This window comes from Mustela putorius, unplaced genomic scaffold (genome assembly GCF_011764305.1).
Source record: "Mustela putorius furo isolate JIRA1106 unplaced genomic scaffold, ASM1176430v1.1 tig00000242_pilon_pilon_pilon, whole genome shotgun sequence".
NCBI lineage: Eukaryota > Metazoa > Chordata > Mammalia > Carnivora > Mustelidae > Mustela > Mustela putorius.
This window is the reverse complement of record NW_025421325.1, coordinates 4,480,768-4,498,010: the sequence shown is the minus strand read 5'-3', so window position 1 is coordinate 4,498,010 and position 17,243 is coordinate 4,480,768. Positions and strand designations below refer to the sequence as shown.

Genomic DNA, 17,243 nt, shown 5'->3' with positions numbered 1-17,243 from the left:
CGAATGCCTACAGAGTACAAGCTCTCACGAAAACATCCATATAAAAGCTCTTATTGACACATGCTTTTCCTTTTGACAAACATGGGATAACATTTCAAACCAAAGGCCTACTTATACAAGAGAGACAATTAAGAGTATGAAACATTGTAGCGCTGTGGCTTCCTGGCACTCCCTTATGAGAACACATTCTAAGAATGTGAAGGTGGACAAAAACTACAGTGCCAGCCAGTGCCAGTCTGGTTTTCAGAGATAGCTCTGATCTGATTCACCTGGAGACTTGGTACAGCTGCTCAGAGACCATCAGAGACACAACTGCTGTGCTCTTCCTAGGGGGCATTCCCAAATCCTCCGGATTCCCACCACCTCATAGGAGATCTACCACGTAGAGGAATGGGGTGACAGCAGTGGAAGCCGTAAACCTAACTATCAGCCATTGTGAGGCGAGCAGGATACATGAATTTTATCAACTTGCAAACAGGCTTCTTTCTAAGGCATGTTCTCTCCTCACTGCCCCCATCTGAAAGATTTAGTCAAGTTCACATTTGTGACTGTCAAAAGCTTTAAGAAGCTGCTAGTGACCCCGGTCACCTTGGGGAAGAATGCAGCTATCTGAAGAAAGGCACTGGAGGAACTGGATGGGCAGAAGTTCCCCAAACTGCCATCAACCAATGACCAAATAGTGTTGCTGTGAGTCTGAGTATAGCTCACTATCAGTGGCCTTCTTGACCTTGTGGTGGATCCCTGGCATTCATGGCCTTTGTTCCCTGTCTGACTTCTGCTACGCAGACACAGGAGAAATAGAACCTTATCTTCGTGGACTATTTAAAACCTTAGTGCATGACCAACCTTTTTCCGGATTAAAATGAGGACAATGCTAAACATACAAACAGAATAAAACAACTAGTATGCCACTGATTAAGAAAACTGAGGTAACTGATATTTATAGTTAAGATTTTGATAAAACAAGGCAGGCAAAAACACTATTTCTACTTATAAGTCATATGTAATCAATCTGTTTACTGGCACTTAACAAATATGACAAAACAACCAGAGAAATTATATATATAAGTGGCACTGAATTTGCTATCATAATCACAAATTCACAGTGAAATATAAATGAAAGTAAAAGATTCATTTGACAACAGTTTGCCAGTTCCTACAAGTTCAAGGATGCCATAATTTGTAGTCATGGCGTCCCTAACAGGGACATTCAATCTTTGGCAAATCATATGGATTATTATGATGGAAAAAATAGCTGTCCTTTCATTTTTAATTCAGAATGCAAATGAGGGATCCCATAATATACCAGAGGAGAAACGTGTTCCAAACTGGAAGAGTGAATTCTTCAAGTGTGTGTGATTTAGCAAAAGGAAAATTCTTGGAGACAAAAGGGAAACCATACAATAGTGGCTTATTGGACTGGCATAGAGATAAAAATCTGCAGTCTGTATTGCCATTTATCTTTGGTGCCACAGTGTCTAACTTTGGGTACAGTTTTCCATAGATATCCACAAAGCTAGCATGACTTCTCCATTACTTTTTTAAGAAATGGCAGGAGGTGCCAGATTCTTTAGTAGTAACACTCATAAAATGTTTTACTCCATTAAGTTAATAACTATAATAGATAAGAGAAAATATTTCTTTTACTTGAGTTAAGCTCTTAAAACTGCATATATTCTTAAGAGAATTTCAAAGATCAGAAAATACTACTGTTTCTACTTAAGATGATAAAACGTAGGACAACCCAATACCTTTGACAGTCTAGTCTTTGTTCAGTAGGAGAGATATTACACAGACAAGTGTTTTTCTTCCTGGTAAGCAAGATTTGGTACCATTTCCTAGTAAGAGGGACAAAACAGTATCGAGCAACAAACTCCCACTTTTTCAATCTAACCGTTAGCTTCTTTGTGGCAAGAGAATACTTCATTTCCTAGCAGCCAAATAAAAGAAAACCTTTTAGAGGGGAGAAGAACATTTTCTCCCAAGAAGAGAGGAGAAAAACATTTTCTCAGACAGGTTGACTCACTCAACTTTCAGCAGAAGCCCATTATCGCAACATTACTATACAAACTCTTCTCCTTTATTCTACTTATATATTCATTTGAGCTTTTTCCAATAAAGATTTGAGAAGAAGCCAGATTCAAATATAGAATCCATGCAATCAACATTTAGAAAGTAGCTAATGAAACAAGAGCTTGCTAACAGAAGCTCCTCCATACATCTTGCCAAAAGCAAACATGGCAATGCTCATGTCTAATGTGTTAGTACATCCCCAAATGGGCAATTTTTCATAGAATGAAAAGTACCTAAATTCTAAGGTCTTCTCATTTTTTTCTCCAGGAGAATTTCCTTCTTTTCTCCCTGAGCAATATTTGGATTCTAGGAGACTCTGAAGTAGGATTTCAGAGTTTATTTCAGAGATGCAGGAATTGGCTTGACCTTTGCTGAATGGTACTTGCTTTTGAGCTCTTCATAAAATGCGTATGTGCTAGTCATCAATAATATGGGCCAAACACCTATCTGATAGATTTCTTTTGAAGGCTTTCATGTACTTTTGTAGAGGTCATCTTATTTATCCTTGTAGATTTTCTATTTAAAGACTTCCAATGGCTGCCACATCATCACTGTGACATAGGAAAGACAAGTCCTTATCTGCAAACAGAAAAACTGAGACGGAGGATCCATGTAGTCTACCTAGAGATTAGGGTTAGTCAGGGGACAGAACTGGCACATCATTTCTTCACTAGATCTCGCATGTCCTCACCCGTATGCATGACACAAAGACATTTACGTGTCTCTCTCCCTTCCCCTCCATTTACATATATGTAAAGACTTACTTTTTAATTGTTAATGTAGAGATTTCAAAAACATAAGGTGTATACTTAATACCCAAGCCCCTCCAGTTACTACAGTCCTGATCTGAGGTACTGAGATACGTGGTTCGTTGGTAAGAGCATGGATCTGGAGTCGGGCATTGGGATCTCCGTGGAGGGGCTAGAGGGACCCTGAGCAGATTCCTTCCGGGAACCCTCAGCTGTCAGTGAGCCAGCCATAGCTCTCGGGAGTGAATCAAATGAGGTAAGGCGCGTGATTGCTTAGCACGACTCTACGTGGTAGCTAACGCCCCAGCCATCAAAATTATCAAGAGCCCGGCGTGGATTTTGGGGAGTGTCTGACGAAGAGTCTTCAACTGCTTAACGCAGAAGAGAAAGTACTGATCTTGGTAACGGTAAAATAGCTAAGGGAGAATCGCTGGTAAAGCTGCCGCGATGAGACTCTGAACCCTGACGGAAGGAAGCACGAGAAGACGGAGGAACCTACCCTGGGTTGTGGATTAGTGGGCGCACTAGGGTAGGGGTGTGGGGGGCGGGCAAGCGGGTGGGGAGGCGAGGGGGTGCGGCTGTCACTCACGCGGGGGTGACGCCCTTGGGCAGGCCTAGGGCGTTGACCGCCACCGGGGGCGGCTGCGAGGGCAGCAGGGCGCTGAGGAAGGCCGCGGGCGTCTGGCTGTGGCCGAAGCGGGCGGTGGGCGAGGTGCACAGGGCGGCCGGGGCCGCGCTGGGCAGCGGTGGTGGCGGCGGCGGCAGCGGGAACACGTCGGGCACCGGGAAGGCCGTCGTGGGGCTGAAGACCGGGGGCGGCGGCGGCGGGGGCGACGGCGAGGACTGGCACCACGGAGCCTCGGCCTCAGCGGCGCCGAAGGACTGCGCGAAGGACGGCGCCGGCGCGCGGCCGAACTGCTTCAGCGTCGGGGACATGGGCGACGGGAGGCTGGAGGAGCTGGGGCTGGAGGCCGGCGTGCCATGGCCCGACGCGGGGCCGAGGTTCTGGGCTGCGATGAACTGCTTCGGGCGCGCGTAGTTGAAGGAGCCGGACGACTGCATGGCGGGCGCGGAGCGGGGGGCGAGCGCGCTCATGGGCTCCGGGCAGGCGGGCGACGCGCAGGCCGCGAGCTCGGGGAAGGCGGGCGGCGGCGGGAAGGGCGGCGAGGGGGGCGCGCTGCGCGGGGCGCCGGCGGGCGGGGGGTGCCGCGTGCCCGCCTCCTGCTCCAGGCGGATCTGGTTCTGGAGTTGCTGGATTTTCAGAGGGTCCCTGCGGGGGGAGAGAGAGAGAGAGAGAAAAGCGACACCTTCAGAGAGGGAGGTAGAAGGACTGCTCTCAGCCGGCCGTGAGGGGAACCTGTGGACGGACTCTCGGACGTTCGCCAGCTCCAGACCCTTCCCCGCTCCGAATAACGCACAAGTCATTTAGCCTGAAGTGTGAAGTGTGTCCCCGTTAGGAATTCCGGACAAAGCGCTAAGCAAATTAAGTATAATCGGTTATCTCAAGGTCTAATTTGAGTCCTACCTAAGATGATCCAAAATCAGTTGACAAAATCCGCCGATGGAAATTTTGTCTGACTTCCAGGAGCCATATTTCATTTTAACAGAACCAGAAATATGAAGAGAAAAACTTTTGACATGAGTTCTCAGTCCTTTCATTTGTGGTCAAATTTTTGGAAGAGAATTCTATCATAAGGAGAAAGTTAAAAGAAAAGACAAGTTATCTTTGGAACATTTGGGTTAGTGGCAATTTGCCTACCTTAGTGCTGTCAACTGTGCAATCAGTAAATACCACAGAGTGATTTAGGGGAGAATAATTTCTGCATTTGTTGCCTATAAAAACGTATATAGAATTTACTGTCACCAAAATTTTAGCAGTAAATCCTGAAGTGCCATTTATACAAATCTTAATACACACTGATATTTTGCACCATGTCTAAAATACACAAATGACACCTATCTTTAATAAGATAGTGTTCAATAAGCAATACCAAATTATCTTATAATTAACAATAAGCAATACCAAAAGTGTTCAATAAGCAATACCAAATTATCTTATAATTAACAATGCAGCTTTAGGGGCGCCTGGGTGGCTCCGTGGGTTAAAGCCTCTGCCTTCGGCTCAGGTCATGATCCCAGGGTCCTGGGATGGAGTCCCGCATTGGGCTCTCTGCTCAGCAGGGAGCCTACTTCCTCCTCTCTCACTCTCTGCCTGCCTCTCTGCCTACTTGTGATCTGTCAAAAAAATAAATAAAATCTTTAAAAAAAAAAAAAAACAATGCAGCTTTAATTCCCCAATTATTTTCCACCGAGAAGAGATAGTTTGAATTTTAATTTTTACAAAAGTTTGTAAGCAGCTAGCAATTAGCTAAAGTCCAACTCTGTTTTACTCTGTCAAGCTTTCCAGGTTAGCTGAATTTTACATCCAAGATGATTTTCCTTTATTCAGTGACCAATGGCTGTCAAAAGAAACTTCAACAGAAGGTGGCACTATAGCAAGCAGCTAGAACAGCCATGAATAGGCAAAGCCATATTCCTAACTTTAAGCCTTTTAAAACTAAAAAACAACCCCCCCCAAATCTCCTTATCCACAGTATTTAATTTTTAAAATCAAGCTTTTAGAAACAAAGCAACAAAAGGAATTGAAAATGCTGATCAAAGTAAAAAAATAAAAAATAAAGACATAGTTCTCTTAGCAAAGTATCATTAGATATAGGAACATCTTGTCTTCCATTTCCTTCTATAATTATCCAGTGAGCTAATTAGACTTAAATCCACAAAAAGAACAAGAAATGCTTTCATGGGAACTGAAAAGTATAAATTAGATGGTTCTGTTATGTATATAAAGTATATAGATGGCTCTGTATGCTTCATCTGTGCAGAGCATCAAAGATTTCAACAACAAAGAACTTTGTGGGGTCAATCCTATGGAACTCAATTGGAGCCTTCTAAAAGCAGCCATGCCACTGCTAGAATTCACCAGATGCTGATGTACCAGATGTCAGTGCGGTTTGGGTACACTGTCCAGCACATGTGCTCCTGCATGCATGTATTTAGAACTGGCCCAGGGGGACGCCTGGGTGGCTCAGTTGGTTGAGCAGCTGCCTTCGGCTCAGGTCATGATCCCAGGGTCCTGGGATCGAGTCCCACATCGGGCTCCTTGCTCGGCGGGGAGCCTGCTTCTCCCTCTGCCTCTGCCTGCCTCTTTGTCTGCCTGTGCTCACTCGCTCTCTCTCCCTCTGTCTCTGGCAAATAAATAAATAAAATCTTAAAAAAAAAAAAAAATTAAAAAAAAAAAAAAATAGAACTGGCCCAGGAATAGAACTCATAAAAACCACCCAATAGCTCTAAAACCCATCATCTAGCACTCTCACCCTGCATCCCCGAATGCTCCTTTCTGATCTTCCTGCCTGTTCTATCACCTTATTTCCTACCTATACATCCTAGTCCTCGAATGTTCCTCATGAACATCAGGGAACCTGTGTACCTGGGTTGGGAGTGGTAGCCCTCCTCAGAAACACTGCTCCTGTGGTCTGGCCAGCTGGGCTCACCATGGCCTCAGCTGTGTTGTAAGGTATTTTGAGCTTGGCCTGGTGTCTGCAAAGAGCTGTGTTTAGTGGCTCTGGCAAGGCTGCTTCAGACTTACATCATTCCCTATATGTGGTGTGAGGACTCCTCTCCACCAAGATTAGGGAGTGGCTCCTGAGAAGACAGTCTTCAAAGAAGCCAGGGCAGGCAAGCCCAGACCACCACTATATTCTAACTCTCCGGGGGTCAAGCCTACTCATCTGGCCATTAAGAACCACGACCAAGTTTGTTAACCTCTGAGGGCTTAAAGCTGCTGAGATGCTACTTTTCATAATAAGTGATAGTTCAAGAAAGTCTTAAGTAGCATTTCATAAGAAATGAACAGGTATTCTAGTGATTTAGTTACTAGTAGATATTGCAGTGAAGAACTTTGCTAGGATTTTACGCCCCCATTTTGCACTGGGTGAAGAATGAAATATGCAGAGAACTGGAGAGTGAGAAGGGAGAGTAAAACGGTTATTCCGAATCATGAAGTATCTGGCTTGGCTTCTGGCAAATCATAGTATTTTAAAGAATACTTGAGTTAAATGGATCTGACACCTGGATTCTGAGATGATGAAATAAATGCACAATTCTAAGTCATTTTCTCTGTCCTCATTAAGTTATTTTTATAAACTTTGATTTTCACAGAGATAAAGAGGGAAGGAAAGGTACCAGAAAAAGCCTTTGGAAATTACTTAAATGTTATAAAAATTCATCACTTTTCTGGTGTCCCCATTTTTCCCTGCTGTCTTTTTTCTGAAAATGAAACTACATTGAACCTCTTGGAAGTACTGTGTCAAGGCTGAAAAGTTAAGAGGTCTGGACAGCTCTAGTCACAAGGAGAACTTGACCGGTGTACTAAAAGTCTCTCATTCTGCACAACTACTCCATCAACCACCCGCCTCCCCTCAGCCTTTTTCCCTCCTACCACAACTCCAATTCAAAAGTCTAAGAAATTTCCTACTCCTATCCCTCCTTCAATTCAAAAATCTTTGATATTTAAGGAAATGAGATGTCTGGACTTCTGTTATGCACCCATCACAGCCCATTAACAAATGGGGAAACTTCAGGTAACATACTCAAGGTCACAGAGCATGTTACCTGTGGAGCCAGGTTAGATCTTTAACCACACCAGGCATGTCAACATTGAAGAACCCCCACCTCCAATGTGATTAAAAAAAAAAAAAAAATTCTGTGGTTATCTTCCCTTCTAAGAACTTTCTCCACTCATGCCTCCAAACAGCCACAGCATGAGGGCCTTAAGGATCGGAATCATCAAAGTTTTAAATTTTTACACATGTAAGAATATGTTTAAGAATATCTGACTTCAAACTTGATTCTTCTTAGGGTAAAACAGTGCAAAGATGAGCAAATCTTCGCAGCTCAGAAAGTGAATATGTAAATACTAACTCAGTGGATTCCCCTCTTGCGTTCCAGAAAATCACAACTTCCCTCTCCCACCCCAAGGGTTTGGAAGCAGATTTTATCTAGAAGAGTTTTACAGACATTTGGATGGGGCAGAGATTTAGATCTGACAGGGATAAATAGAGAGAGATGCAGAACCCAGTTCACTTTCCAACTCAGTAATCTCTCTTGCTACTAGATTAAAGCAGCCTTGGGAAAATGTAACCAGCCAAGTAACTGTGTGGTACAGAAGAAAAAGGCTGGAGTCAAGTCTGATGGCACTGACTGGGAACCCAACTCCACCAGCTACTAACTGCAGGGTCACTGTGAGGATTCAGGGGGCACCGTGCCTGGTGCACAGCACGAGCTCAAGAAACATTACATGGCAGGAGAGAACCACCACATCAGTTTGTGTTACTGTACAAAACGGACTCTAAGAAAAAATGGAGATAATGTTCTACTTACTGCAAGGGGATTTTCCTTTTTATCTGTTCCCACCGCAAGTGGTGGTCCTTCTTGTACTCATAAAGCCACAGCAGGGGCAGGAGATAAAAGGCAGCACGAGTCATGCACCTGGCACTGGACTGACTTATTTTCAGCAATCCTGGGAGGTTGGTATTTTCATCCTCATTTAAAAAATTCTCCATAGATTAGTGAAGTCAAGTAATTTGTCTAAGGGAAGAACCTGGATGTGAAGGGCTGGTTGGCTCGAAAGCCTTGCACTACATCATTCTCTCCAAAGTGCTCAATAACAAGAAAAAAAAGGTTTATTAAAATGTTAGCTTATTATTACTACATATCACTTTTTCTCTGGGGAACTGTAGCCCAAGCTCAAAATAAATCATGTGAAAGTAAACTTCTGGAAAACAACTTTTATGTAAATTGGAAATTCCCAGTCTGTCTCTCTGGAACAATGTCTGGATTGTAAGAAGCAATTTATCCTCTGCTCGTATTAATAAAGATCGAGTATTTATAATTGTCTGGAGAAACTCTTGGGATCTTGAAGCTGGAAAACATTTGTGCTTTCAGAATAAATATGCTTTTGATTTATGTTTTCTTTCATTTTTTTATTGTGTGATACAGAAGCCATTGTTTTGGGGGTATAGCTCAGTGGTAGAGCATTTGACTGCAGAAGCCATTGTTTGATGAAGAGGTGAGGGACCGCGCCCCCTGAACCAAGAGCTCTGCTGGTCCTGCTGTTTATAGGCACTTTGAAGGCAAAGGCAATGACCTCTAGCATCCTCATAACACTAACCCGACGCCCTCAGAACACACAATTGAACGGCACGTTGGCAGACGTACACTGTCAGTGACAGAGACCCAGTTCATTTCTGGCTGCGATTTCTATACCTCAGTCCATCAGGTGCATTCGGGAGGGGAGGCCTACGATAGGAGGGCCCCATACTGGACTGGGGAATTGTAAGCATTTTCAAATGAAGGTAGGTAAGTGAGTTAGGGAATAAACCGGGTGTTCCCACAACACTGGCTGGGATTAGCTCAGTATCAGATGTATGAGAAAACTCAATATATTAACTCGGAACATATAAAATAGAATATAAAACTACTCCAAGGCCTTCAGTTCAGGGAGCACTGCAGTTCCAGCTACTTTATTACATTCGCACTTCAACTTCTTGTTTTTGCTTCTATTACTCAGACTTTATGTCTTCGTATCATATAAACTAGGTACGCTTGGTGAGGGTAATATCTAACAACTTGCTTTGTTTAGCACTAACTTATTCCTGCCCCCTTGGTGAAAGGTACATAAATCACAATCTTGAGAACAATCATTTACACAATAAAAATGAGTTAATATAAGCCAAATGAGGATGTACTACACTGGGTTCTAGGGAGGTGGTAAGTCCAAAAATAGCTAAGAACTTAAATACATTCCCCCCAAGGTTGGGGGAGAGGGCTGGGATAAAAGATTTGGATTTTTTACAAAGTACCATCAACAAGAGAATGTGAAAATCAAATTAAAATTGACACTGCTTGGGGATGTGTGTTTAACATTCATTGCAAAATGACATAGGTTTCTTTAGAAAAACCACATTCTTTGATCTTTAATTTATTCTGAGCCTTTTGTAAATCATCCCGACTCTCTAGAGAGGGCCAGGATGGAACATTATTAATTACATAGGAGGGTTCAGGGAAGAAGTGACCTGAGTGAAATCAGCACACGACTTGAGTCTCTCTTAGAAAAGACTTGTCCTTTCCACTTAGAATAAGAACTGCCTTTGGCTCTGCTACAGAAAAACAGGAGCTCTTTATGTCTTCATATATAAAGCTGATGTCTATTTGAAGTCATTCTATGTACCATGAGAAAGAGAGGGAGCGACAGCTGACCAAATCATAATCCTCCTGGGAACGTCTCCAGAATATCAAAGGATGGCTGCATCTCTCACATAGCTCAGGAAATACGGACTGAGAGGCTGGGCTGGTGTGCTCCTGAGGGCCGACATTGACCTGAGCTGTGCCTCAGACCAGGAATCCTGCAGCTGGCTTCCTGGATGCAGAGGATTCTCCTTTAGGAGGTTTGTGGGGGTGCAACTCTCTGTGGGGTACATAAATGGTCGTCTGGCTCTGTGAAGGCTGTAGAATGAGTCCAAAGCATTTCCAGTCCTACCAAAAGGATTGTACCCTTTGATGCTGATGGTGTTTCTCAGTCCTAAGGAATAAGCCTGATGAATCCGAATGAGGTGGAATTTGGTGTCCCAGCCTCAGCCTTTTTTAAGGGAGGAATGTGAGGTCAGGCTCTAAAAGCATCAATTCCACATCACAGTTAAATGCCTTAAATAATTTTCATTTCTGTTACTGCATAGCCTAGTGGAAACAGCAGGAAGATATTAACTGCCGAATCTTAGAAAAACTGTGTGAATACGGCAGACTGAACAGAAATTAATGTGGACTGTTCCCAATGGAAAATGTTTGGGATTACTTCTTCACCTAGACAAAATACACTTTTGAAGAGAAATCTGCTTTCTAGCCTTTTCTGTCAATACCTGAGGCAACACCCATGATCTCATTTCTAATTGAAACATCAAAAAAAGCTCCCTGTGAGACAGATGCTGAGGAACTTCCAGGTCTTAAGCATTTAAATTTCTCCGAGATTTTAAAAAATTGGGGGAATAAAAGGTGGACAAATACTTAACTTTAGGTCTTATAATGAGATGAAGATTCATGGCATATTTTAGGGTTTCATGATAAACTTTTCCTCAAATTTCCACTTAATCATTGGGAGGCTTGTGCCATCCCTTCTGTGTCATTTCCGTTTTAGTTTATGTTTGCTGAACCGAATGCATCTAAAACAACGGTGCGCATTTTGTACTTTCAAGAATGTGTTACCACTAGAGGCAAAGTGCCTTATCTTTCCAAAGAGCTAACCATCATCTGCTCACCAAGTGGCTGTATTCTATACCTATTCACCAACGGCCTTGATATACTCGGAGAACAAAACAGCAATTCTGTCACTTCTCTACCCCTTCCATGTTTTATCTTCAGTGTCTCCTTGTGCTCACATGTAAGAAGCTCAGTAAGTACTTGCTGGATTTAATTAAAATCCTGAGAGTTCTCTACTGTACAGAACTAGCTGTTCCATCAGGCGATGCGGCACTCGGACACACACACGGCTGCGTTGTTCTGAGGGAGCAGAGAGAGCGTCCGGATACAGCCTCTATCACACAGGCTGTTTACACGTAAGAGCACAGAGTCAACCGGAGAAATGTTCAAATAGTTCAACTCCAATTCAGCCACCAGCTGTTTATGACTTTGGATAATTGGCTTATCCTATCAGGGGCCCAGTTTCTCAGCTTGAAAGTGGGAATTTATAATGTAGTATCTGTAAGGTCCTAATCAACTTTCAGATTTTATTATCCTTCCTCTTTGGTCCAGTAACACTCAAACATGGAAAAACTGACAGTAAAAGGAACTCATAAACAACTAACCAAGTCCAAGCCTCATCTTTATTCATATATATCTATCGTTCCTATGCATAAGCTGTTTTCACATCCATGAAACTGTTTTGAAAAACAAATATGTTATTTCCTGGTAAACAGAAATAGATTTTGAAGGCATTAGAGAAGGAAACGAAAATCATTCCACAAATGACTCTTATCTCATCAAAGGAAGGATACTCTTACTCTGTAAACAATCATCACCTCACCAGTTAACATTAATGGCATTTTTTTTTCTTAATGCAGATATATTCCACAGATCAATCCTGTCCATAAGTCAAGAAAAATAGCTTTGGGGTTTTGTGTGTCTCAGAACAGCTCCTGTGGGAATTGGGTTGGATGCGTTTCTGCTAGAAGGTTCTCCCTTACAGAAATGTGAACCGGTTCGTTCAGGGGCTCAGGAGCACTCAGCATTCTGTTAATAGACCTTTAACCTCTTTCCACCAGAACACCTTTTTGTCCCTTGGCCAGATTTTGTAAACCTCCTAAAAATTAAGGTGTTTCCTTGACCATAAATCCGGTTACCTCTTGCTCTGGATCTGTAAGCTGGGAGTGTCAGTCCAGTCTCTGTCCTCACTCTCGCTCCCTCTGCACAGACTACATAAGCACTCACCCTCTCCTTCTCGAAGCACTCTTCTCCCTGCCATCATCCTCACTGCCACCACTGTCCTTATTCTCCTGCCTTTGATACTGTACCCTTTCCTCAAAGCTGCTTCTCTCACCTCCTGTGGGTGTCCCCCCAACTTGAGAACTTCCTGATCACCCCCTAATCTGTCTCTGACCCAGAGCCCAATCCCAAATTCAGTTCTGCTGCCCAGTTCATGGAACATAAACCCATCACACCTAACACAGGGTGCTCCTCTCCCCTAATTTCCTCCCCCTAATAACACATGATAATTCAAAGAGTCCCGCAATTTGGCCCCAAGCAGTCCTAACTTCTCCTAGCTCGATCTCCAGATTTTCATCCTCCCAAATTAGTCTCATTGCCCCCCAAACTCATGTTGGGTTTTCCTTCTTAGGCTTCTTGCATGTCCTACCCTCTTTGGGAAGGCCCACCCCTACCGATTCCTCTTCATCCACCGAGACGGTCTTCAACCTTTTGTGCCCCTTTCAACAGCTATCTTTCCTTGAAGTCCTGGTAATATCTAGCAGTTCTTCCTCCCTCCTGCAAGCGGCACCGGTCCTCCTCAAGGCTGGGACAGTGCTATCAGGGCTTGGCAGTGACATCCTCCACCCATACCCATGAACCAGATCTTCTAGAACCAGGTGTGGGTTCTCTGTGCTCTCCTGGTGATTACTGCAATGTTCGGCTGGCCAGGCATCGTTTTAGGCAAAATATGGGAAAGGTGACACCACCAGAGCTCTTATAAGGATGACGGGACTTAGTTCTGGTTTTTAGTATCCAAAATATGAAACTCCCATCCCCCAAAAGGGAGTGTTTGTGAAGCTGGTAGCACAGTTCCCAATTTGGCATCTGTGCCGCACTCCCACCGGGTTCCAGGCAGCGGAAGCCTGTACCAGTGCCCATTTTCTATTTTATTTGGTTATCGGTCAGAAGCGCCTCGAGTTTATGTTTACCTTGAGGAAAAGTGTCTCAGGATATTTTCAGAACTTGGTGAGAACTTTAGTCATCTCTAGGCATTTCTTTTCTTTAGAAGGGCCTGTTCTCCCCATTGCTGTCATGTTCTTTTTCAAAGCATAGATTGTCTCCTGAGATAATGAAGCCGGTCCCCATACAGAAAGAGGAAATGGCTCTCTGTGTGTCCACTGTGTAGCAGGTCACAAAGACCTAACAAGCAGGGTGTATACAAAACTGCACAACTGTGTGGGGCAGCTGTGCTAGGGCTGGAATCGGAGGCACTGATGATGTCTGCCCGCAATTTTGCGCTGATATCCAGACTCATTTTTCAAATGTTGTGGAAGCACTGCCAGGAGTTGCAACTGGCTGATACTAAGTTAAAGAATGTGTAGGTGGAGGTCATGCTTTTTTCCTGGAAGGAGAATGAGGCCATTGGTTGGTGACACCATGGTAAGCATTCATAAAAGCAAGTGATGACTCACTAGCTGGTGGAGAACTGGATGAGTTCCTTCTTCTTCTTCTTCTTTTTTAAGATTTATTTATTTTAGAGAGAGAGCAAGAATGGGAGGGGCAGAAGGAGAGGGCGAAAGAATCTCAAGCCGACTTTACACGGATCACAGAGCCCTATGTGGGGCTTGATCTCATGACTCTGAGGTCATGACCTGAGCCAAAATGAAGAGGTGAATGCTTAACTGACTGAGCCACCCAGGCGCCCTGGGGTGAGTTCTTCTTAAAATCAGTTTCCTGAAACTGCAAGAGGCGTGGACATCTGCTTTTATTATCTACCATTCTTCCCTTCGTGTTGTACAAAGCAGTTAGTTCATCCCTTCTGTTACAGACCAGCTTCTACTCTATTCCTTGTGGGTCGGCCAGCCATAATCCCCAACCCGTGGTCACAGGGTGAGCATGTGACCCAGGTCTAGCCAGTCATTGCTGGCTTCACCAAATCATTCCAGGAAGAATATATGATCCAGGTCAGGCTGGGCCAATCAGGATTTTTCAGACTTAAGACGAGAGGGAAATGTGTCCCTTTGTCCTTTGACAGATAACTAAAAGGACAGAATCCCTCCGAAGTGCTGGCTGCCATGGAAGAGTCTACAGAAAGGAACCCCGTACATACAAAGAAGCCACTTTGGGAAGAAAAGCCAAGAGAGGTAAAAATGGGACACTATCAATTTTAGCACCTAGATCCAGAGAGGCCACAGATCAGTTTTATCTGTGAATCCCATGTACAAAATAACTGCTCCTCTCTGCCATTTTTTTTTGGGGGGGGGGCGCTTAAGTTAGTTCAAATACTCTCTAACACTTTGAAAGAAGTAACCTTAGAGACCAACCAGTCCAATTTCCTTATTTTATAGACATGGAAATAGAAACAGAGAGAGGTTAACCAACACAGGGTATGCAGCTGGTCAGTGCCAAAGGCCTAACGACAGCTTCTTGCTGGTAAGAATAATATTAAAAATTAATAGGCCACCTGGGTGGCTCAGTCGGTTAAGTGACCAACTCTCGATTTCGGCTCAGGTCGTGATCTCAGGGTTGTGAGATCGAGCTGTGCATCCGGCTCCTGGCTCAGCAGAGTCTTCTTGAGATTCCCTCCTCCTCCCGCTGCCCCCTCCACTCTCTCTCTCTCTCTCAGATAAATAAAATCTTCAAAAAAATTGATAGCACTTCCTGAAATTGAGCCATCAGTAAGTAATGAATACATATCTTGTTCATAAAATTGTGAAAGAAGCCATCAGTAGGTCTGAAAACAAATGGCTTTTGAAAATGTTGATCTCTGGAGAGTGAGAATAGAATGAAGTGGAGGAAGTCTTATTTTTGAATTTCATGGTCTCCTATGCTGGGACTTTGACTAATTTTTTAACCTTGTGCAGAAAAAAATATGTTTAAAATCTATAAAATTCTATAAGACATATAAATTATAAACATATTAATTCTTAAGACACATAACATTCCCGGAGCTTCTATTTTAAAGGTCACACAGTAAAAGACAACACAGTGCTCTTGTTTTAATAACTAAATATTCCCAGAAGAACATCTATTCTGGGTACCTGAAATACCCAGGGGAGGCCCTCCTCCAAAGACTTTACTCAGGACTCCTGGGTGGCTCAGTTGGTTAAGTGTCTGTCTTGGGCTCAGGTCATGATCCCAGGATCCTGGGATCCAGTTCCATGTTGAGCTGCCTGCTCAGTGGGGAGTCTGCCTCTCTTTTTCCTTCTGCCCCTCCCCCCACTAGCACTCTATTAAATAAAATCTTTTAAAAAAAAAGAAAAAAAAACCCTCAAAACAAATACTTTAATTAATCGTGACTACTACTACTGCCACACCAGCAGCTTCGTCACCACCACTACTACTACAGATCACAGAGAACACTTACTAAGCACTTGCTACGTACCAGACACAGTTAGGAGTACTTAACCTATACCAACTATACTGAATCTTTATAAAAACCTAAGGAGAGAAAGCCTCTTTTATTATCTCCGTTTTGCATAGGAGGAAACTGAGGCACAGGGTTAAAAAGTAAGTTGCTGAAAGGTACATGGCTGGAAAGTAGTGGTGATGCACTTAAAGGGAGATGTCTGATAACTATTATGTTATGGTTATGTCTCTCAAGGCAGCAGGACTTATCTAGTACTTCCTGGTGCACTAGGATTCCTTCAGCCAGCCCACCTTTCTAACGTGGGTTCCGCCCAACGCTTTCACTCCCGTCCCTTTGTTTCTTTGTTACCGGGGGATATCAACATTGTAATAGAGTTCGAAACAGCTACACAGAGAGACAACTTGGCTATGTCCTGGAGACGGTCCACATGTACAGTTTTAGGTGGGGAATGCTTTATGTTTCACATGCTGTACTTTGCAAATTTTTTATTTCTTGGGAAAACTGCCACCAGGCTATTCTCTGGCAGAAGTGATCATGCCACTACTGGGTATGTATTCCAAAGATACAGACGTAGTGAAAAGAAGGGCCATGTGTACCCCAAGGTTCATAGCAGCAATGGCCAGTCACCAAACTGTGGAAAGAACCAAGATGCCCTTCAACGGATGAATGGATAAAGAAGATATGGTCCATATATACAATGGAGTATTATGCCTCCATCAGAAAGGATGAATATCCAACTTCTGTATCAACATGGATGGGACTGGAGGAGATTATGCTGAGTGAAGTAAGTCAAGCAGAGAGAGTCAAGTATCATATGGTTTCGCTTACTTGTGGAGCATAAGGAATCACATGGAGGACATGGGGAGATGGAGAGGACAAGTGAGTTGGGGGAAATTGGAGGGGGAGATGAACCATGAGAGACTGTGGACTCTGAGAAACAAACTGAGGGTTTTGGAGGGGAGAAAGGTGGGAGGTTGGGTGAGCCTGGTGGTGGGTATTAAGGAGGGCACGTATTGCATAGAGCACTGGGTGTGGTGCAAAAACAATTCTGAAACACTGAAAATAAATAAAAAAAAAAAAAAAAGAAGAAGAAGAAGAATAAGAAGTGACCACACCACAAATTGTTAGTTTTGACTAAGACAGGTCTGAGTTTCTTCTTCTGTGAAATAGAAAATCAGACTATTTTTCAATAGTTCCTTAAAATATGTTTTAAAGTTCTTCCAAGCTATAAAATCCACAATCTAGTCTCTCAAGATTGGACATGTGAATATTAATTTGTTGTGTTATTGCATCTTTTGAGAGATTGTACCACTTAAATATGCTGGAATTTTAAAAAATGGTTATCTTCCAAACAACACTAATTTTATAAAGATGACTTTTTTTAGATTTCTATTAACACAGGCCTATCGCTGAAGAGGTCAACATTTCTGAATAAAGGATAAAGTGCCAATAACATTTACTATATATTTCAGTCTCACAAGGGTAAATAAGTGAGAGGAATGCACAGCTGGACCTGAGTACTCAAAGAGTAATTGGTT

At 43.3% G+C, this 17,243-nt stretch overlaps 2 protein-coding genes across 6 annotated transcripts in view; one reads left to right on the top strand and one right to left on the bottom strand.

The window, feature by feature from the left end:
• Positions 1-14,823, top strand: part of CBR4 (carbonyl reductase 4) — a 114,813-nt gene extending 99,990 nt beyond the window's left edge. Inside the window, exon 5 of the mRNA XM_045078300.1 lies at positions 14,371-14,823. Within this exon, the coding sequence (XP_044934235.1) occupies positions 14,371-14,378 (8 nt within the window). The 3' untranslated portion in view covers positions 14,379-14,823. The remainder of the gene's footprint in view (positions 1-14,370) is intronic.
• PALLD (palladin, cytoskeletal associated protein) overlaps positions 1-17,243 on the bottom strand; it is a 417,425-nt gene that overhangs the window by 36,380 nt on the left and 363,802 nt on the right. For all 5 annotated transcript variants that reach the window (XM_045078298.1, XM_045078294.1, XM_045078296.1 and 2 more), the window contains exon 11: positions 3,412-4,092. In XM_045078298.1, the coding sequence (XP_044934233.1) occupies positions 3,412-4,092 (681 nt within the window). The remainder of the gene's footprint in view (positions 1-3,411; positions 4,093-17,243) is intronic.